Source organism: Eleutherodactylus coqui, chromosome 3 (genome assembly GCF_035609145.1).
Source record: "Eleutherodactylus coqui strain aEleCoq1 chromosome 3, aEleCoq1.hap1, whole genome shotgun sequence".
Lineage (NCBI taxonomy): Eukaryota > Metazoa > Chordata > Amphibia > Anura > Eleutherodactylidae > Eleutherodactylus > Eleutherodactylus coqui.
The window spans coordinates 188,991,132-189,012,821 of NC_089839.1; the positions used below are offsets into that span (position 1 = coordinate 188,991,132).

The following is a 21,690-nucleotide window of genomic DNA, read 5'->3' on the forward strand; positions in this document are numbered from 1 at the left end:
AATATAAAGTATATTAATCAAGATATTGTCGATAACACTGGCTTTATAGACTGCCATTATTGATTTAAAGGTGAACTCCACGAATTGGCTTAATAGCTTGTTTCTTGTAAGAAAATAGGGTTAAATGGTCCCTAGAGAAGGGACTGCTAAACTGTATGTCCACCCTGTTATAAAAGGTTAGAGGGGACGATTGTTTTTTGCCTCTTCTAAAGTAGTGTAAATGGTCAAAGAATTTTGTAAAAAGCTTGGAAAAAAAAAAAAAAGTTAACCCACTTAGGAACAAGCACTGTAAATATATGGCAGGTGATTCTGGGCTTTAATACTGCTCTATTGAAAATATAAGGCATGGGTTTAAGGCCTCCTTCACACGTTGCTACAATGCTACAAATAGCATGTATGAGAAGCCCATGTTTTCCTATGGGTTACTTCACATATGCAATGTTTTGTAGCATGCGACAACACAACACAAAAATCTCATGGGTCCGGTGATCTGCCCGCGACACGCAAGGTTTTGTAGCTGATGTTTTCCTATGGAGCCTTCCTCTGTTGCATCGCATGAAAACGTGATACATCACCTCTCCGGCGCTGTCAGCCTGATTGCGTCTTCTCCATAATCTTCTGGCTGGGGATTGAAAATCCTCGCCTCCTGGAAGCACTAGCTGTGACTGGCTGTGATCGGCTGAGTGTCAGCCAGTGCTCGATGAACCAATCACAGCCATTTGAGTGCTGGTCTGATTGGCTAAGCATCAGCCAATCCCAACTAGCGCTTCCAGGAGGCAGGGATTTTCAGTCCTCAGCCAGTAGACAAAGACAAGTGGAGCGGGGACAGGCTGCAGCAGAGCCACGGACGGCGCATCTAGGTGATGTATTTTTTTTTTTTTCTGCAGTTAGGGTATATTTTCAGGGTAGGGCTTATATTTCAATGACAGCCGAGGACCCAGAGGAGAGGAGAGAAGTGGTTTATAACAGCTTCATACCTTTTTCCAGCCTGCAAAATGCTAAATGAGCAGGAAGCGGCGCTCCAATTTCTTCTTTCAGACCCAGCGATCACGTGATCACCAGCAAACCTCAGCATGACAGAGCTGCGGGGCTCTAGCAGACACCATTTCAGTTTTGCCAGTGACTGAGGTCACTATACAAGGATGTTTCCCTGTAACTGGGGCTTCTATGGCAGTGAAAGGATTAAACTCCCTGGTATTCTAGTCTAGGGAAAGGGGAGGGGGGGGGGGGGGGGGAGTGAAAGAATTAACACCCCTGTTTTAGGAAGGGGGTGGGGGGGCAATGAAGGGATAACATCCCTGGTGTTCTAAAGCAGTAAAAGGGTTAATCCCTTGTGATTTAGGATACTGAATGAGTCAATGGTTTTTTCCTTGGTGGTCTACAGCAGGGGTCCCCAACTCCAGTCCTCAAGGACCACCGACAGGTCATGTTTTCACGATATCCTATAATAAAAACACCTGTGGCAATGTCTGAGGCACAGACAATAATTACATCACCTGTGCAACACTGAGGAAATCCTGAAAACATGACCTGTTGCCGGTCCCTGAGGACAGGAGTTTGGGAACACTGGTCTACAGCAACAGATTATCCCTGGTGGTCCAGGGCAGTGAAAGGATTAACATCCCTGGTGGTCTAGGGCATAATAAAATTGTCTGACTTGAATGATGCAATGTAATCTATAAGACCAGTGGATGTTGTGAGAGGGGCAAGAGAAAAGTAACACTTGTTTTAAAACCATCCATTGCCAAAGAGAGCCCTCGACTTCCATTGGAGCCCTGGGCATTTGAAAAGGCTGTATAGGCTATAAATCTGCTCATGATTGGATGATGGATAATTGGCCTCCAGGAGGAAGAACCTCATGGATGTTATGTCATTTTCAACCTACGTAACTATGTGATATATAAAATGCTAATCCTCTCTCTACCAGGTCAATTTTGACAAAACACCACACTCTACTTTATAACCATGGGTGCCTTCATGCAATTTTACATTAAATCAATGAATTGTAAAAAATAAAAATAAAAAACACATACAAATTCTTATTTGTAACTTCAAGTCTGACTTGATCAGACCAAGATCAGCCCTTAATAAAAAGTTCAGGATGTGCAGAGTTCATACATACCACCTATATCAACATGCACACAACTTATCGAATAATCAGAACTAAAAGGGACAGCAAATCTGAACGACCCCCCCCCCGCCGCCCTTTAAGGAACAATTAGGTGTGCAAGTGCTCATTTTTTTCACCCCATCATTTTCCTCTTCCCAAAAAGTGGCAATCAGGGCACATACAAATGGGGTGGGGTAGGAGGGGCAATAACATACAGTTCATGTATTATGCCCTGGAAATGGCAATATGGAATACTACTGCAGTGCCACCTGTTGGAAGGCAGCTTTCCTGCAAGTCAATATGAGGCTTTTAAAACAAGCCTTATAACAATGACTGGGAATTGTGAGCCAAAGCCGTAATGACCATACACAGACAGCCGTTTTGGGCGTTCCCTTGATCAGTGTGCAGCAGGTCCCTGGCTTGGCTAAAGAGAGGCCTATAGATGCGAGTCAGGAAGGGTATCATTTCTCCTTAAGGGGGAACACCTAGGTGGTATGTAAGGAGACTTATAAGGCCATCCATGCTCCTTAGGGAAATGGGCGGATGGAATAATACCCCTGAAGCGCCATGTACTGGAAGGCAGTATGAGCTGCAAGTCAACGTCAGACTTTTTTAAACAAGCCTAATACCAATGACTGGGAATTGTGAGGCAAAGCTCACATCTTACTTAATAGTTAAATAGGAGGGGGCCCCGAGGATCTGCAGTAATCCTAATCATTAATACTAGAAACAACATGGGGGGTGGGAGCAGACGTGTTTGTGGAGTGGATATTTACTCACAGAATATGGAAATAATAATTATCCAGGGGCCGAGTCACTCCTATCTACAGGAGGATTTAGGGATGCAACTTAATTTAGGACACCGGCTGCTTTGCCAGAAGAATTAACCTGCAACAAGAGATACGCTCGCGTTTCCACCAGAGAACAAATTCATCATCGCGTTCACAATTTAGAGCTTTTAAAGCATTAGCACTGCGCTTTCAACAGAATTGATTACTTACAACACATTGGCACGCCACAGACCTCCAAGGCATACAATCACAATTATCTGCCAAAATGGCTGCAACCTGCAATTTAAATATTCATTTCATGAGAATATCCGCCGCCGCACGTTCACTAATGGCATTTATTTTATCACTTATTGGGAGTGAAAGGGACGGAAATTCAAATTGACCACTTTAAATAAACCAATGAAGGATCTGCTGAGGATATCAAGACGTCTCAAAATATCTCAGAAATAAGAACAAACAAGAGAATTCCCCTGTTGCTGTAGCCCCTACCGCGAGGAGGAGATAGAATGTAGAGGTGGTCCTGCTTACACAGTGGCTCTCCATCCAATTACAAAGTGCTCGGATATTTCCGTCAGCCCCATTGAAATGAATGGAGCGGCGGCTGTGCATGTGTGACCCGGAAGTGAGGATGACAGTCTCACAAATGGGTGAAAACTTGAAGAAAAAAAAAAAAAAGACTGAATAGGATGAATGCCACTTTAACTGGAGCGACCAGTGTCAGGCAGCTGCTGCTCAGGCAAATAAGATCATTGAGTGCATTAAAAAAGAGGTGTTGGGACACATGTAAAGAACATTGGGGAACATTTTTCGATGTGTTTTCAGATACTTTTAAACAGTTTTTTCTGACTTTTCTGGAGTGATCTAAACTGCGACAAGTTACATTAAAACATTGACACCATTTCTGGAATAAACTGAGCCAATGGTTGGCCTGAACTTGGAATAGGCAGTCTTAGGCTGACTTCCCATGTGACGGAAATCTTGTGGCTTGGCCGCACCAAAAAGCCATAAGGAAAAAAAACGCAAAAGATCTGCAGCTTCAAAACCCGGGCCGTTTCGCCATTCTGTTGTGGCTTTCTCTCCCCATAGAGAGGAGTAAGGCCACAAAGGGGAAAAAAAGTAAAATTGACATGCTGCGGCTGTGAATTCGGTGCCGCATCGCCGGTTTGCAAAATCTCGTCCACATGGCCGACTAATCCCAGGATTCAGAGCTGTGGGCAGATTTGCCGCACAAATTCCACACCGAGTTTCCGTGGCAAATCCATCCCGTGTGAACCCAGCCTTAAAATTCCACAGATTTGTCATTCAGCAGAGCCACTGTGATAAATCTGGTGCATTCTAAGACCGTCTAGTCTAAGATAGCACCAACTTTTAGACAGCATTCGTAAATAAGCCTCAGTGTTCCCTCTTTACGAACCACAGATCAGACTGTACATGGAATACTGCGTACAGTTTTGGGCATTGATGTTCAAGACAGACATAGCAGATCTTGAGTGGGTTTAAAGGTGGGCAACTAAGGCAATAAATAGAATAGACGGACTTCAATTACCCACAACAACCCGGGCAGATTTTCTTTTAAGACATTTTTCTAAGGCTGGTTTCACACCTGCGTTGGAACCTCCGGTCATTGATTCAGTCGCCGGTCCGGCTCAAAATGCCAGAAGAAAAAGCGCTTTATCCTCCACCCAAAAGCCGGGCAGCTAAATGGAAAGTGGACAGATCCTATTCTAGTCAATGGGATCCACCCGATGCTGCTGTTTGGTTCCATCGCCGGGATTCCCCTTTCCTGCTCCCCGAACGGAGCAGGAAAACTGAACCCCGAGCGCAGATATGAAACCACCCTAAGAGTGTGGTGCTGACCTACTTTTCTGTAGCCCGCCTTGTACATTCCCGTTTAATATACCTTGGCTAAACCAGCATGAGGTCAGTGCCCTCCGGTATTTATAGAAGGCTCTTCGGGTCTGGTTTGCACTATTATTACTAACCCTGCACACGCTCCTATGTTTGTATATAGTTTTGATCAAAGAGGGTTTTTCAACCTAACTAAAAAAAAAAATGTAAAAAATAAAATTCAATGTTCCCTCGTATGGCACATGACTTCCATGGTATTGATGAACATTTGCTCGACTGCTTGACTTATGGCCAGTCTGAGGTTTCTCAATTATGGGAACTGGCGTAGCACACGAAATACTTCACATTTTTGAAAAACATCCTCATTTGAAAGCAAAGCGAAAAAAAAAAACCAAAAAAAAAAACCAACACACTCAATTATTCAAAGTCACTTCCTAAGAGGAACCTAATATCTGGAAAAAGGTGGCTTTATCTTCCCTGAATAACTATTACATTTTCACATGCAAAACCAGCAGCACGTGACTGTAGCAGCTTGTTAAAAACGTGATTAGTACAATAAAACATAATTAACAGTTTGTATCACTACCTCCAGGAGACTGGCAAGGCATACAAATTATTGTGACAAACATAATCCGCATTAAATTGGGCTGCGCTATGAATACTGAGCACAACTCTCTGTAACCGATGCCATCTGAGCAGCTTCACAACATCAAACCGCCTGATAGCCGAAAAGCCGTCCTCTAGATTCACCGTAGTGAGGAACATATGCATCGTACGCCACCGCCAATCAGGGTCGGCATCCCCAATCTGCCGCAGATGTAACAAAGTATGTTGAATGATCGCGTTGTTTCATCAATCAGCAAAAAAATACTTCAGAACAAACTGTCCCATAAACCATTACCACAACGAGAACAATTTCTGAAATCCCATGCCGTATAGGCTTGCAGTGAATTACTATTTAAGTGGTTCGCTAGCTACAATTTTACAAAAATCTGATAAAGGGTATGTCCAAATATAACAAACGCTGCAGATTTAGGAAAAATTGGTGGATTTCGAACTTAACTCACCAGCGGTTCTACCGCCAATTTTAGCCTGCCACGCCCCTCGCCTCACAATCAGCAGCCCTCATCCAGCAACCGCTACTAAGTGCCGTGGTTGCCAGTTGGTCGATATGAAAGTGGGCACCTCATCTGATTGGAGGCTGTGTCACTTACATAGCAGTTGCCGGGTGAGGTCTGTCTTGTGCGCCGCAGTTAGGGGCTGCTGATTGTGAGGAGCAGCAAACCAAAATCAGCTGTGGAACAGCAGGTGATTTCAAGTCCGAATTTGCACCAATGGTTTGGATTTTGACTCTGTTTTTGAATACTACGGATTTCACAGCAAAATTTTACAAGGCAGAAAATTTGCAGCATTTCCGTTACGTGTAAACATAATCTTAAAGGGGTTGTCTCATGAAATCAAGTGGGGTTATATACTTCTGTATGGCCATATTAATGCACTTTGTAATGTACATCGTGCATTAATTATGAGCCATACAGAAGTTATTCACTTACCTGTTCCGTTGCTAGCGTCCCCGTCGCCATGGATCCGTCTAAAATCGCCGTCTTCTGGCGATTTTAGACGCGCTTGCGCTGTGCGGTCTTCTGTGCGGTGAATGGGGCCGCTCGTGCCGGAGAGCTGGTCCTCGTAGCTCCGCCCCGTCACGTGTGCCGATTCCAGCCAATCAGGAGGCTGGAATCGGCAATGGACCGCACAGAGCCCACGGTGCACCATGGGAGAAGACCCGCGGTGCATCGTGGGTGAAGATCCCGGCGGCCATCTTAGTAAGGTAAGGAAGAAGTCGCCGCAGCGCGGGGATTCGGGTAAGTACTAAACTTTTTTTTTTTTTAACACATGCATTGGGTTTGTCTCGCGCCGAACGGGGGGCTTATTGAATAAAAAAAAAAACCCCGTTTCGGCGTGAGACAACCCCTTTAAGGGATTTTCTTGGGCAATTTTCACTCTTCTCAACTGATTAAAAAATCTTAGAATCAAGAACTTTATAATATAGGTCTATTGCAGTGAACCTGGTTTGCTAGTGCCACGTTTTCGCAAGTTCCACTGACATCACGACCGCTCATCTTTTTCCGACTCTCATCCATGAGTGAGCAATGTCAGCAGAGGTGGAAATTAAAGACATGGAGGGTAGTGATGGGATATAGCTGTGTGAAGCTAGAACATGCACGGTGGGCAAATATGGCACTAGTGGATATAGGATAAGGAGATCATGGTAGTCGGTGGGCGAGACAAGCACTGGCCAAGATGGCAGCCCTAGGCTTTATTGCCATCATAGGAGATCCACGGGTGGAAGTGATGAAGGCTGAAACGGTAAAGAACTGGACGACATCAGGTGCAGTGGAAAAGGCAGACTTATCGGGACATACTACAGTACAAATACTGTATATCCATTAATAAAGTAGAAAGACAAGTAAGAGTGCAGTGTCAAAATGTATAGTCCCTCTTTACCAATGTTCAGTGTGCATACCGTGTTTCCCCCAAAATAAGAGTGTCTTATGTTAATTTTTGTTCAAAAAGGTTTAACTTTTTTACATGTATAGCTGCCTGGACACTATTTAAATTGACTTTTTTTAATTAACTGTTAGCAGGGCTTAATTTTGGAGTAGGGCTTATATTTCAAGCATCCTCAAAAAGCCTGAAAAATCATTTTGCATCCTCAAAAATTCAGGAAAATCATGCTATGTCCTATTATCAGGGTATGTCTTATTTTCAGGGAAACAGGGTAGGATGTGGAAAAGTCCCTCCACAGCGCCACCTATTGTAAAAAGCAACTTGCCTATAAGTCAATATTCCACCTTTCAAACTGGCCTTCACAACGGATATAAAGCCAAACCACAATCTTCACCAGAAAGAAAAGACACCCATTTGCAAAGCAGGCAGTTTGTGGGCATTTGTCCCTTGTCAATGCAGTGCAGGGCACTGGTTGGATTGGGTGAAAGGCCTATACCGTGGGTCTGTTGGGATCAAGTTTCTCCTTGCGGAGAGCACCAAGTTGTGACCAAGGTGTAGTGAGCTTTATAAAAGTGACTTACAGAGAAGTCACCTTCCAATTAATCGTGCTGTGAAAGTAGTTTTCCATCTCCAATTTGCATACTTTTTTCCCAGGGAGTATTGTATAGCCTATATAAGTCTCCCTAGGCCAGCTTGTCACTCTCCTCAAGGAGACATTTGATAAACACTAAATTTGACAGGACTGGCCAACTACCTAATGTGCATGGAGTTGTCCTGACTCTTGTCAGCAGCAGATGTAGGGACAAAGAGGGATTGGGCATATTAAATTTCAATATGTCCAATCCTTTATCCTCACAGGAGAGATGTGTATGTGTAGCCATCTACGGGACAGGGTCGATGGGAGGAATAAATGGCTGCCGAACAAGCGTTCTGCTAACAGCGATCCAAGATGTACAGAAAGGGATGCAACAATACTTTAGTGTTACAACAGACAACTCGCTTTGATGCCAAGTGGCACTGTCCTTAGGCCAGTGACTAGCCCGTGGAAGGTGCCACTCTAGCATCAAAACATGTTACCAGTCTATTGCAATAAATCCTTATTTGTTACATCCTTTCCTGGACCCCTATATCTTCAGCAGCGCCGCTTCCTCCCTTTTTTCCCCACACTTGTGAGTTTAAATGGAGGTGTTCTTCGCCATTCTGGACAGAAGTGGCAGCAGCAGTTTTCTGCATTTTAGTGTGTTGTGCCATCAACAGATCCACTTCATGTAAAGAACACCTCAATAAGATCATCTGAAGTGCTCCTCCTTGATTTAGATCAAAGGCATATGGCCACCTCTACAGCCTAGTAGTCTGTCCATAACTTAGCAAGAAGAGGTGGCAGAGTAAGTGGAGTAAGGCCTTTTGCACACTGCGAGGCAGCTATACAGCGGCACACATGGTCCCTACTCCATACAATTGCCCATACCACCCAGTCCCCTCAATGATTTTGAGCGACTAGACATGGAGGTAGCAGCACTGTGACATGTAAACCATCATTATCCGGCTAGTATCGGCCCATTTATACCGCCCCCATTCCAACTAGGAATGTCTCAAAAATTGCATAAGACCCCCCTTTTTAATACAAACTAATGTAACTGAACCAGGTTTGTGGTCTGCTTCGCAGAAGAGTCCTACCAAGAGACTAGGACTTTAGGCAAATATGCATAATTAAGAGGCTCACCTAGGGAGGAGAATACCGCCATTCTGCTGGAACTGGGGGTTAACATGGAGTAGGTGCTACTGAATGACACCGGTGGGGGGGCCAATGGCATACGTACCATAGAGGCAGACCATGGAACTTGTACAGGACCTTGGAGAGAGGGGGCCCCAAGATGTGACTGCATCATCCTTTTTTCTACTGGACAGCATGACCATATGCAGAACTTCGCCCAAATAGGGCACTAAACGGACACTATAAAGAAGGGTCCCATCTCTTCTACTGTGGGGAGCCATCAGAGTCTTTGACAAGGAGACCAAGTTCCGCTGATGGCCCCTTAACCAGAGTTTTTGCTTTTAAGCTGGGTTTATAATGTATGAAAACAAAATATGCACACGCAAAGAAAAGAAACCAATACAAGACCTACTGTACCTGAATTTGGGTGATGGAGGGGCGGAGGAAGGAGAATTATTTGCTTTTCTTCAGACAGAACAGTGTGTGCTTCCATGCAAGTCCTGATTAAAGAAAAATCCTTCACAATCCAGAGAGCATATACTCAATCAGCAGTCAGAGAAGAAAAGCTCCAGGGAGCGGCATGAACTAAACAGTTCTGATAAGGTTCCTATGACTTTCCAACTAAACGGTAATTTGTTCTTTTATGTACCGTCAATGAGAAGTCACACGTTGTGATTTCAAAACCTTAAAATCACATTTTTATTTCCACCTTATTTTCGCCACGCATCTGTTATTTAACTTTAACGTGAGAAATTGACTTTACTCAACCATTTTTTTTTTAAAAAGATCAAATTATTGATTTCCTAAGCCCCCCCGCCCCCCCCCCCCCCTTTCCTGAACCGTGAAAAATCTGTAGCCTCAGTCAAGGAATGCAAGGAGGTGATCGAATTTTGACCTAGCAGATAACGCAATTCGACAGATTCACAAATGCATGTATGTCACTTGAGGTGGCATCCAGCTAAAAATTGAGGCAAATAATCAAGAATTTCATTTCAGACGCCCTATAAACTTCATTGAATTGCTAATTTGCAGGATATTAATGTGCATATATGAAATTGAATTTCTACTCATTCCTGTTCAGATATGTTAGTGCTACAAAGAATGTGTTTCACTCGAGGACCCAGAACCCCCAAGCATTATACAGACATCTCATTAATTTTAATAGGAACTATGCAATGCTCGATTTCTCCTGTGGGGGTGCTGTAGAGAAATTGAACACTTGAAGCCAGGTTTGTCCACATATTACAGCTATTCACTAGAGGTTCTGTGATATGCTTATTGTTGGAGGACTTGCCTAACAAAAGGAGGAGAGTATAGAAAGTGAACAACCCATTTAATAACCCCATGCAATAGCTTGCAGACTTCCTTGGGCAAGACTCTTTAAGCCTATAGCAAACAAGCATCTGACTAATATAAACTAATATCTATAATGATCTTGTATTGTGTTCTCTATATAAATAGTTGGAATGTTTATGGTTTCTCCTTGTGGGGAGCGCCAAAGTAGATGTGAGCTTTATAGGCTATGCCAGACGTTAACTTGTAGGAAAACTATGTTGTCAAAAGTGGCACTTCAGAGGTAGAATACCATCTCGCATACTCAGTATCAGTAGTCATAATAAAGAGTTCTTAATAAAGGATACTATAATGCTAACCCCAATTGGACAGGTCACTTCTCCCACATGAACAACATATTCATCGCCCGCTGTAGTCATCACACAAATTTTGCTAGATAGGATGGGAAAAAAGTTACACAACTCATATCCAAGTCTCCATTCCTTTAAGGAAATGTACAATTGCATTAGTGCTTGGCATATAAAAAGTAGCCCCGACTGCTGCAGGACCCGTTGAGGAATTTTCCATTTTTCCTCCTGTGATTAAAAGGTTTACCAGACATTTACTATTGATGAGTTATCCTCAGGATAGGTCCTCAATAGTTGACTGGCGGGGATAAGCTGTTCGGGATCCCCTCCGACCAGCTCATCCTCCGGCCTGCTGTTAGTACCATAGACCTTGACATCCGCATTGGGGTCAGAGCCAAAAGTGTAAAAGAAAGGCTTTGCTCCCGTTGGGTTTAGGAAGGTTATACTCTTATATTACACTTCAGACTCAGACCCCAATGCGCTCATCTGGCTCAGCTGCATTGACAACAGGCCGGAGAATCAGCTGATCAGTGAAGATCCCAAGCCTAATGCCTCCGCTGATCAGCAACTGAGGACCTATCCTGAGGTTGGCTCATCAATAGTGAATGCCCGGAAAAATCCTTTTTAGGGGTTACTGTGGAGGACGACCACACTCTTCTACTAGAGTGGCCAAAGGGAGGCGGCCAGAACTGTACTGTTGGTCAACCCTCTTAGTCACTGGTCCAATGCCTGCAGCTGCTGTATGGCAATGTCCACATGGCACCACTTGCTTGTAGTTTGGCTCGGTTCAGCAGTGTCATAGGACTATTGGGAAGAAAGTAAGAGCACCGTTTCAAACATGAGTCTTAATAGGAGCCGATATATGTAGAGGCGTCGCCTCTTCATACATTAGGCGCATTTTGGGGTGTCTGTGCGCCCAAAAAGAAATGTACATCAACTACGAGCTGGAGTAGGGTTCTAGTATAAATCACCCCAGTGTCTGGCATAAACGCTACATAAATCTGTTGTGCCCGGGCAACACCCCGTTTTTCATAAAACTGGTATGAGCGGCATAAATTGAAGAAATAGCCACATTTTTTGCCCCTTGTGACTTTCCTTTACACTACTGTTGCCTTGATAAATCTTCTCTATTGTGTGGATTCAAATCACATCCATGTGCATGGCCTAACTGGCTTGAAACGCGTCAAGTACCATTCACATGTGCAATTACGGTCTGCTATTAACGGATCCGCTTAAAGTAACGGAATACACTAATGGAAGTTGAATGGATAGTGACGTTTTTATCTTCTCTGAGGATCCGCTGAGCGATTCCATAATAAAACTGAAAAATTTACTGTCCGTTTCTTCCATTCAGCATCCATTTATACTTTTTAGTTAATTTATCACACGGCTTCCTCTTCTCAATATCGCCTGTTGAACTTAATAGATCAGTTGAAAGGAAGGCTTAATGGTAGCCTCTGTTCACTTTTGTCTCTCATTGACTACAAAGCAATAACACTACCGCCACAAGTGCCGCCACCACCTTTCTATGTTAGGTTTCCATTATTTCGGACGGACAAACCGCACTGCAGGCTGCTTTATTCGCTAAGCTAAAATAATGGAAACCAAAATTGGACAGAAACAACCGGATGTTCAAATCACGATTTTGAAAAGTCATTGAAAGCAATGGGGAAAAAAAACGAAAGTGTTAAATTCCGTTTTCTGCTCCCAAAATAAAACAAAAAGAAAGAATTGTGCAGGCAAGGCTAATGCTGTTGTGAATGGACCCCAAGCTGTTTATATATCCGTACGGCATCATATGAGTGTAGATCATTATCCCTGTCAAAAAAAAAAGGTAGACACCGAATGCATAATAAAGGTCAAAATCGCAGACAGGAAGTGTTGTCATGAGGACACAAGCAGAGCAGTGCTCTATTACAAGTGTTATCGCATTACAATAATGCTAAAAGGCCCTCCTATGTAAAGCAGAACTTACAAAGTTTGGAATAAATGCGTTTTGTAGAAAGTTCTTGATTAAAAACGAGAGTATACGTCCCCCGGAGACTTGCGTCACTGAAAGCCAAAAATCCTTTTCATAATAACTTTCTAGCTTTGCAGAACTGAGAGATAAAAATATTCGTCTGGTTGCGGCTAGACACGTCTTATACCCAATAAAAACAAATATGTTGTACAGATTTATGATAATATAATATAACATTCAGCTAATTAAAAAAAGCGAAGCGATCCTAAATCCAGCAGCGGGTTTTATATTAAGGGTGCGCCGACGGGAAAAAGAAATCCTTTATACAGTCTGTTACTTTTATTGTATTTATCAAAAATTTGCCATGACCTCAGGGAGGAGGAAAGGAGGTCTAGTCTGACTCCTGATCTAAAGATCATCCGATCGCCAGTTTCAGGTGTGGTGGAAAACCCATCTTCTCATTTACAAAAACCCATCTTGTAAAACGGATTTCTCATTTCTGTCATAGATGCTGCCATGTGATTGATGTTACCATCACCTGTGGCTGGAATTCCATTGTGAAGTGGTCGCCCAATGTTGGCCCCCCTTACATAGGTCTGATGACCCGCTTTTGTTTCCCACTGTACAGATACAAAACTTTGGTGGAAATTTCTGTTCTGCTACTGTTCTGGCCGGTGGCATCCACAACTTCCGTTAGCTGTCGGGAGAGGTAAACGCTGTATCCCCATATAGTCTGTGGCAAACCCCAAATCTCTTGTCCACTCTTAAAGGGCCAGCGTTCACACCAAGCTTTCCAGTCCCCAACCAGTCCAACAGGTCCTGGACTATTTAGCTTTATGTATCATGCGTATCCACTGGGTATTTGCCCATTCCCCTTAACGTCAATGGGCTATTTTGGTGCCCAAGGCCACTCTCACGCTAGCATGAAGCAATACATTGCGTGCCGACGAATTTGAAAACACCATCTTGGTGCGTAATATGCGCTGAGGTAGAGCATGTCATGATTTTTTCTTTGCGGGCGCATTACGCAAACTGTGTGTGAGAGGCACCATTGAGATCTAAAGTTAGTTACAGCATATTACATGCGAAAAACCCATGAGTGTGACATGCAGTAAAAAAAGCTGGTGTGAGAGCGGCCTAAGCAGCGTCAAAATAGGAAACGCTGCTTTTTTTTTTTTCACACTTGTCTGACTACACCAAGGCAAATCAATGGGGATTCAGCACAGTGTCTTACACGCATAATGAAGGTGGAGCGGGATGGGGATCGCTTCTGACCACCGGCCTCGATTCACAGTAAACAGGCAGTCATTCATAGGTGAACAATGGCCTGCTGAAACAGAATAAGTGATAAGCAAATGAATTATCATTTGTCGCTCAGCTGCCGGCAGCGTTTACACTGGACGATTATTGTTCCAATTCCTGCGATCCAGCGAGAATCCGAATAAAATTTGTTCTGTGCTTCCAATAGAGGTCGCCCTAGAGGCATTGTGCCCCCTTTTCATTTGCACATTTCCCAGAGGAGCAGCTTGCCTTTCCAAAAAAAAAACTTTTCCAAAGTGGCCGCCCCCTTTAATTCAATCCATCCACTCAAGTCAAGACATCATGAAGTCAGAAAAGTTTTAAAACCGGTAAAGTCTAAACTTTCACCAGCCCCAGTGAGCCAATACCCTACTAATCCACGATATACGAGCGCGGTAGCAAGATTAACGTAGGTTATGCCGAGCGATCCCTTGAATAGCGAGAAGTGCCGTAAGAGCAAGAAGGAAAAGTGAAAAAGCCAACCGCTCGCGTGGAGCCTCTTGACCCGATTTCAAGCTTAATTCGCATTACGGCTTTGATAAATGTCATTATTTTGCTTGATGTAAAATAAAAGACGGATTAATGAACGGTATTTCAAAGTGCCCACGCACCGTCTAAAAGGTTGTATTTTGTAACAAGTGAGGAGAGTAAATTAATCGGAGCCGAATGCTCAAACGACAGAAGAAAATGGAGGCGGAGGGGCACAAAAAAAAAAAACACTTTAGAAAGGTTTAAATGCTCCGAGAACAATACGTTGCAATCCTGAGGCGGAAACCAAACTCCTGGTTATCGTACAAAGGGAGGAATGAATTAGGCAACCGATGTGATCTGCAGGCATGATTGTAGTACAGCGCCCAAACATGCTGGAGAAATTACAGCACATGGTACTGATTACAGACCGCTAAGACTTAATGGAAGGTGAACTAAAAACCAAGCGAATGCAGGCGGTGGGGGGGGGGGGGGGGGCTTGGATTATTGCAGCTTGTATGGCGGCTCAAATGATTTAAGTAAATACCTTAAAAAGCTACATTAAAATGACGCCACCAAAGAAATTACCAATATGTGATTATAGCTACAGGGGAACCAGTTAGGATCGTTGGAAAGTTCATGCCAGAGAATGACTAATATCTATCTCATGGCGGTGCAAAGGTCTTCCTCTACAGTATGCCGCATCAGCCAATATACAATCGCCAACCTACGTTATTAGTGTTCTGGATAACAGGTAGGGGACCCAAATCTTACTGACAGGTTCCCTTTAAGGCTAGATTTGCACAGGATACTTTGTTGGATAAAACCGAAGTAGTAAAGTCGCAACGACAAAAAGTTGTCAATCTGCCAGGGAGACCGCAACGCAAATCACTTTTTCTTAAAGGGGTTGTAGCACAAAGCACAATTGCAAGTAACCCACTTATCTACAGGATAGGGGATAACTTGATCAGAAGGAGTCTCCCCACTCAAACCCCCGCCAATCTCAAAAATGGAGGTCCCATGTTCCCCGATGTCCTTGTTGCAGGGTAACAGCACCCCGGCAGGGAGGAGGAGACTGAATGGATCGCTGATCGCACAAGCACTCCATTCACTTTCAGTGAGACTGCCGAGATACCAAAGTGACCCCCCACAGTGACAGGAGACTTACATAATAAAAATCAGCGGGGGCACACGTGTGAGAGATCAGGATTTTACATTTCAAACCCCATAATGGAAGAGACTGATGTGAATGACGACAATTATGTGTACAGCGCTGCGGAATATGTTTGTGCTATATAAACAAGAGAAAATAAGTAACAGGCAAATACCTGAATGCGGTTTATAATCATATGAGGATTACTCTAAACCAGTTCTCCACGTGATTAAAAGGGTTTAGGGAGTTACTATTGATAACCCATCCTCAGGCTAAGTCATCAGTATTAGACTGGTAGGGGTCCGCCACTTGGGATCCCTGCGGCGCACTATCTGTGCAGACAATCCTGGAAGCAGGGAGCGCTGTCTGTATTGCATTGTCCTGGTTGGGTAGGACAGGCACATCTCCAATTGAATGCAATGTTGATAGCACCGCCTGGCAATCAGTGGGATCCCAAGTGGCGGACCTCTGCCGAACTACTATTGATAACATTTCCCAATGCTAGGTCGGTCATCAATAGTAAAAGTCCGGAAGACCCCTTTAAACTTTGTAAAGTTTAAAGAGGTTCTGTTTGGCTGCAGCCAATCTGAACAAACAGAGCTTCACCAATTGAGAAATCGCAAGGTTGTCGGAGACATTTGGTTTTAAGTGGAACTAAATATCAAGCGACTGTCGGGCAGTGGTTACTGTGAATGAAGGCAGCTGGAACAATCCTGTCCCGCTCCGCCTCCATTCACTTGAGCGACTATTGCTGCTGTGTGAGCCCCAGGAGCAACAGGCTGGCGGCAGCCCATGGGAGGATCATCAGGCGATTAAGTCGTCCCGTTGAGGGCCTCACTTTACGGCGGTGTGGTAAATGGCGATCTCTGTACAGCGCTGTGGAATACGTATGTGCTAGATAATTGAGTAAAGTTAATGTCAGCTCGGTGTCTCAGTAATGATCTAACCGAGTGAGAATCGACCCCAGCCAAAGACTCCACCAGCGATTAGGACATTGTAGTATCTTTATTGTTGCTGTGTTGTTGATGAAACCCACGAGCGTTATTTAGCAGCTCGCTGCAAGCCGGAAAAATTCAATAAGTGCGTTTAACCTTCTGTATAACGAGTTCAACTTTTAAATGTGTTAATTACAGGCTGTTTACAGAAGTATGTTAAGGTCTCCAATTATTCCGGCGCAGCCACAGATGTTTGCTCAGAAACAATTTCAGCTTTTGTTTTAATTGAGGAGCGAAGCCGAGGAAAGGTGCATCGCCTGTGATAGCGATTAATAGGGAGGAAGAGAAAATAACTCCCTGATAAGCTGAAAATAAAATAATTAACCTAGGAGAGTGCAGGAAGCCGTAGGGAGGATGGAGACCGCCAGGCAGACCCTCGCCTCTCGCCGGATCTCACCCATGCTAGCTGTAGATAATGCAGAGAACTCCGATACATGGGCGGGAGTCTGGTGAGAACACTGCGGCCGGGCAGGGGTTCGGGAAATGTAATTCTATTAGCCTAAGATAGCGGGGACTTGGGAGTTCTTGGGATTTAGACCACAAGACTTACCCTACGTGACTACAAGGAACAACATTTCTCAAGGGGGTTAACTGTCTTTTCTTCCTGTCCTATAAAAGCTTACAGCAGCAGCGTAGATCTCCATCTTAATTGGCCTTATAGTACTTCACTATATCAGGCTTGTTCAATGTAAGTGTCTAAGTAAGCGTGCATTTGCACATCCCAAAGTGATAACGCGCGTTTTGCACAACGATGCGAGGCGCTTTTCATTTAAAACTGCCTCACATCACTTCTGTGAATTTGCAATCCTCCGGCGCTTGTTTCATGAGCGGCAGGGGATCGGCAAGTGTGTTAAAAGGTCCCATTGAAAACAATGGGCGAGAGAAAAATTGCCTGTGTGTATAAACACATAGAAAGTAATGGCTAATGTTCTTATGCGAGTTCTGTCCATATGGCAATCAGACGGAACTCGCGCAAGGGAATCACCTGTGTAAATATGGCCTATTAAACAGAGAAATGCCATGGTAGGTGGGGCAGCCTCATGAATATGCTGGGCCGCTGTCTGGCCAAAGCGTCTCGGATGCCCATGCAGGAAGCCAACGGTTCATAACTACATTCAGCTGGAAGCAACAAAGTAGCAGTGAGAGCAACAAAGTATCTTACAGGCCTCCCTTTAAAAGAGAAACTGCCACCAGGTTTGCGCCAAGAGGGCAAGACCCTACCATCTGCTCTTCACCCTTGACTGACCCTTCTCTGCCAATACACAAACAGGAGCTGGCAGTCCAGCCAATGTGGGTGAGGCAGAGTACCTGAGGATCCGCCGCAATGACTTCAAACTTTATTCCCAGTGGCTTTTCGGAGTACGTTTTTTCCGAACTGCTGCAGCATAAGTGCGTGTTTGTCCCAGAGTTTGCAGCTTGTAGTTTGGGCAGCATGAACCTGATGACCGTTTCTCTTGAAAGGCATTTTCCAGTAAAAAAACTATCGATGACGTATCCTCATTATAGGTCATTAACAGTTAAATCGCCAGGAACCTGCTGATTGGGATCCCCTGATTGCCTGGCCCACTGTCAGCAGCTAGGGCACATCTGCTGCCGTCCCGTATGACACATGTCCAGGCCGTTGCACTGACGGCAGGCCGTGTAATTAGGTGATCACCTGACATCCTGAGCAGTGGGTCCTTGGAAATTAACTGTTGATGGCCTATCCCGAGTACAGGTCATCAGATATTGTCCTGAAAACCCATTAAAAAAAGGGGCATTCCCATTTTACACTTTATAGCAGAGGTCCCCAACTCCAGTCCTCAGGGACCACCAACAGGTCATGTTTTCAGGATATCCTATGGTAAGAACACCTGTGGCAATGTCTGAGGCACCAACAATAATTATATCACCTGTGCAACACTGAGGAAATCCTGAAAACATGACCTGTTGGTGGTCCTTGAGGACTAGAGTTGGGGAACACTGCTTTATAGCATATCCGCAGCATACGTCAAAGATGTTTGTTAGATGCAGATCTCGCATCTGAGAACCATAACTACCCAGTTTCCCCGAACATAAGAACTAGCCTAATTTTCATGGAGGCTTTAAAAAAAAAACAACTGAAAATAAGCCCTAGTTACACTACATAAGAAAAAAAACAAAACATTGCATAGCAGTAGGAGGAAACTGGACCATGCCTGCTCTCTAGATGTTCTGCAAAGTCCTCACCTCCAGGAAGCGATAGCTGTGATTGGTTCTTCGACTACTGCTCAATCAGTGCAACGCTGGATGAACCAATGCGATGGCTGTCATTGGCCACAGCTAAGCCAATTCATAAATCTCACGTCAATGCGATGTCTGTTGATTGGTTTATCCAGAGCTGCATTGATTGGCTGAGAAGCTGTGGAAGAACCAACCACTGCCATCACATTGGTGCATCCAGTGCTGATTGGTTCTTCGACTGCTGCTCAGCCAATCACAGCCGTTGCTTCCTGCAGGTGGGATTTATGAATCCCATAACCAGGAAGTGATGATGTATGAGCAGCTGAGGACTGTGGGAAGCGCGTCAGAGCTGTGGAGAGCAGCGGGAGAGACTTGGACCAAGCCTGCTAAGCAAGTATAATAAGACATTGCCTGAAAATAAGACCTAGTGCCTCTTTTGGGGTAAAAATATATATAAGACGGTCTTATTTTCAGGGAAACACAGTATCTCCAGAACAAGAATCCTCCTTTCACAGTCGCCTCCAAGGGAAGAATGAATTGTGAATTAGTGGGGTACTCATCCTAGAGGTAGGACCTGCTTCTATCAGACATTTGTGGTATGTGTAAGTGTCTATAGTGGGAATACCCCTTTAAGACAATAAAAAGAAATTCAATGTGTCAGGATGCAATAACGGTCCTATATGATAAGTTAGGTTGTGATACATCATAACATTGTATCTCACACCGATCGGAATTCACCGCCATAAAGTCCGGACCTTCTGCACCGCACACAATTTATCACAAGACAACGGCAAGTCACAGAACGCGCTGTAAATTCTAGTTTTCTGCATAGATGGGCCACTAATTAGATTAACGTTTTATTTCTTCTGTAACTCGGTAAGATGATTTATCTGTACACTACTCATAATCAATTACACCGCACACTGGGACCAATTACAAGTATGATCTAGACTCCTAGGCACCGTTTTACACAAGAACGGAAGGCAGATCAGTATGTAGGGTTGGGATTCTCCGGTGTCACCAGTCTAAACATCACGGTTATTTTTACCCTTGCACTTTGCAGAAAAAAAAATTCCAAAGACTGAACTTATCAAGCAGAATACTACTAGAATGGTTCGCAATTAAGTCTACCGGTTACAGGCAGGCAGGCGTCACACGCTGAGAGCAAGTTGTACCCGAGATTCGCAACTTGCATCGGAAAACAGACTCTGCACAAGAATAGGGAATATTGCAATATTTCAAACTAGGACCATCGGTCAGAGGGATAAGTCTCTTGTGTACGTGAACCCATTCAGGGATCATTTCCAGTGCGTGTTCTGTCCATATCACAATTGGACGTAACTTGATCGTGAATATCACCCATGTGAATAAGAATTCAAGGGAAAGGCTTGGAAAGCAAATATAAGTTCCTGAATGTTCTTTAAGGTTGCGTTCATGAGTAGCAGATTTGGCGCAAATTTTCCGTAGTGGAAAATTCCATACCAAAATTCTGCATCAAATTCGGCACCATTGCTAAGTATTTCGACGCAGATCTGAAGTAGACATTACCGTTGTAATTGAAAGTGAATTTGGTGTGGATTTTTCCACTGTGGAAAATCCACACCAAATCCACTATGTGTGAACGCATAGGAATTAGGGAAACAGACGAGCGAGCTGTCTTATGTGGTTTCCGTAACTCTCATAGAAGTGGATTAAATTTATGCTAACAGTATAGTACAGTATAGCTACACCGCTTCCACAGATCTAAAGTTACAGAAGAGAATGCAGCTTGCTGTACTATGCCATTTCCGTAACTTCTATAAGAGATAGGGAAAAAAATGTAAGACAGCCCACTTGGATATTTCTGTACTCCTGGGTACCCCAGCCATGGCATATAGAGGAGTATTCCCATCTTAGCCGTGATTGGCCAAAATGTGAATACCCCTTTAAAGAGATAATCTGAATAAAGTTGACACAGTTGGGGAAATTTCTCAGTGTATGTTGGAGGTATACATTGGGAAGATTTCCAGGTAATAACACTAACACTAACACTAACACTAACACACACACACACACGACTGGATAGGCATACAGGGGCACACATGACCCATAGAGTCCCATAGCACAGCAGACTAACATCCCATATAGCTAAGAATAAGGGGGCCTACGGCTACGTTTCATGAAGCAGTAGGAGCTTTCCTGGCACAACGTCAGATGCTGCAGTATGAATTCAGTATAATTCATGAGATTACCCTGGGATCCGCTGTGAGCAACTTGAAGGCCTGATAGACCTGAGACTCCTTTACACCACCTCCGAGATCAAGGAAGTTTGCAGGTTTTCCACCGTGAAGATCGATGATGTCACATGTAGCCATGGCAAGACCGGCCCCGTTGACTGAAGAGAAAAAGAAAAATATAAAATTATATTCTATATAACACAAAGAATATGCTAATAATTTAGCAGGGAGATATTTACTAGTAGAATATACTCCAGTCAAATACGACATTTGTCTGTAGTCGCGAGCCAAATACTACAAGCCAAAAACTACTGTAATACTGTCTAATAATGCAGAAGTCCCACATAGAGCGCATAACATTACCGAATGTCTGATAATGTACTGTGGCAGTAAGGTAGGTATGTTAGGCAAGGTATCTGTTCAGTTGCCAATTTGTAGATTTTCACTTCAGAACATCCAATGTTACAAGTATGGCATGATGTAGAACACCACTGTGTTGGAGTAGAGCCCTGGGGTCATGAGTCTGCATGTGTTCCACGTATCTAGTGACCAGCACAACCTACTGAGAACAAAACACAAAGATGAGAAACGTAACCAGATCTCTCTTTTATTGTGAGGTATGCCAGCAACAAGATGTGTTTCGAGGCACAGGGACTCTTCCTCAGTACTGCTGGGATGTGTACTGTGAAAATAGAAGTGGTTTCAGAATTTATCTTTTCATTGTTTCTCATGTTTATTTTGTGCTTGATCCCTAGCCTTACTAAGAAAGGGATCATATGCCTCGAA

The 21,690-nt window shown here is 43.9% G+C and overlaps 1 protein-coding gene across 1 annotated transcript in view; it reads right to left on the minus strand.

Annotated features, from left to right (window-relative positions):
* Positions 1–21,690, minus strand: part of SUCLG2 (succinate-CoA ligase GDP-forming subunit beta) — a 210,751-nt gene that overhangs the window by 74,400 nt on the left and 114,661 nt on the right. The window contains exon 9 of the mRNA XM_066596666.1: positions 20,920–21,062. Coding sequence (XP_066452763.1) covers positions 20,920–21,062 — 143 coding nt within the window. The remainder of the gene's footprint in view (positions 1–20,919; positions 21,063–21,690) is intronic.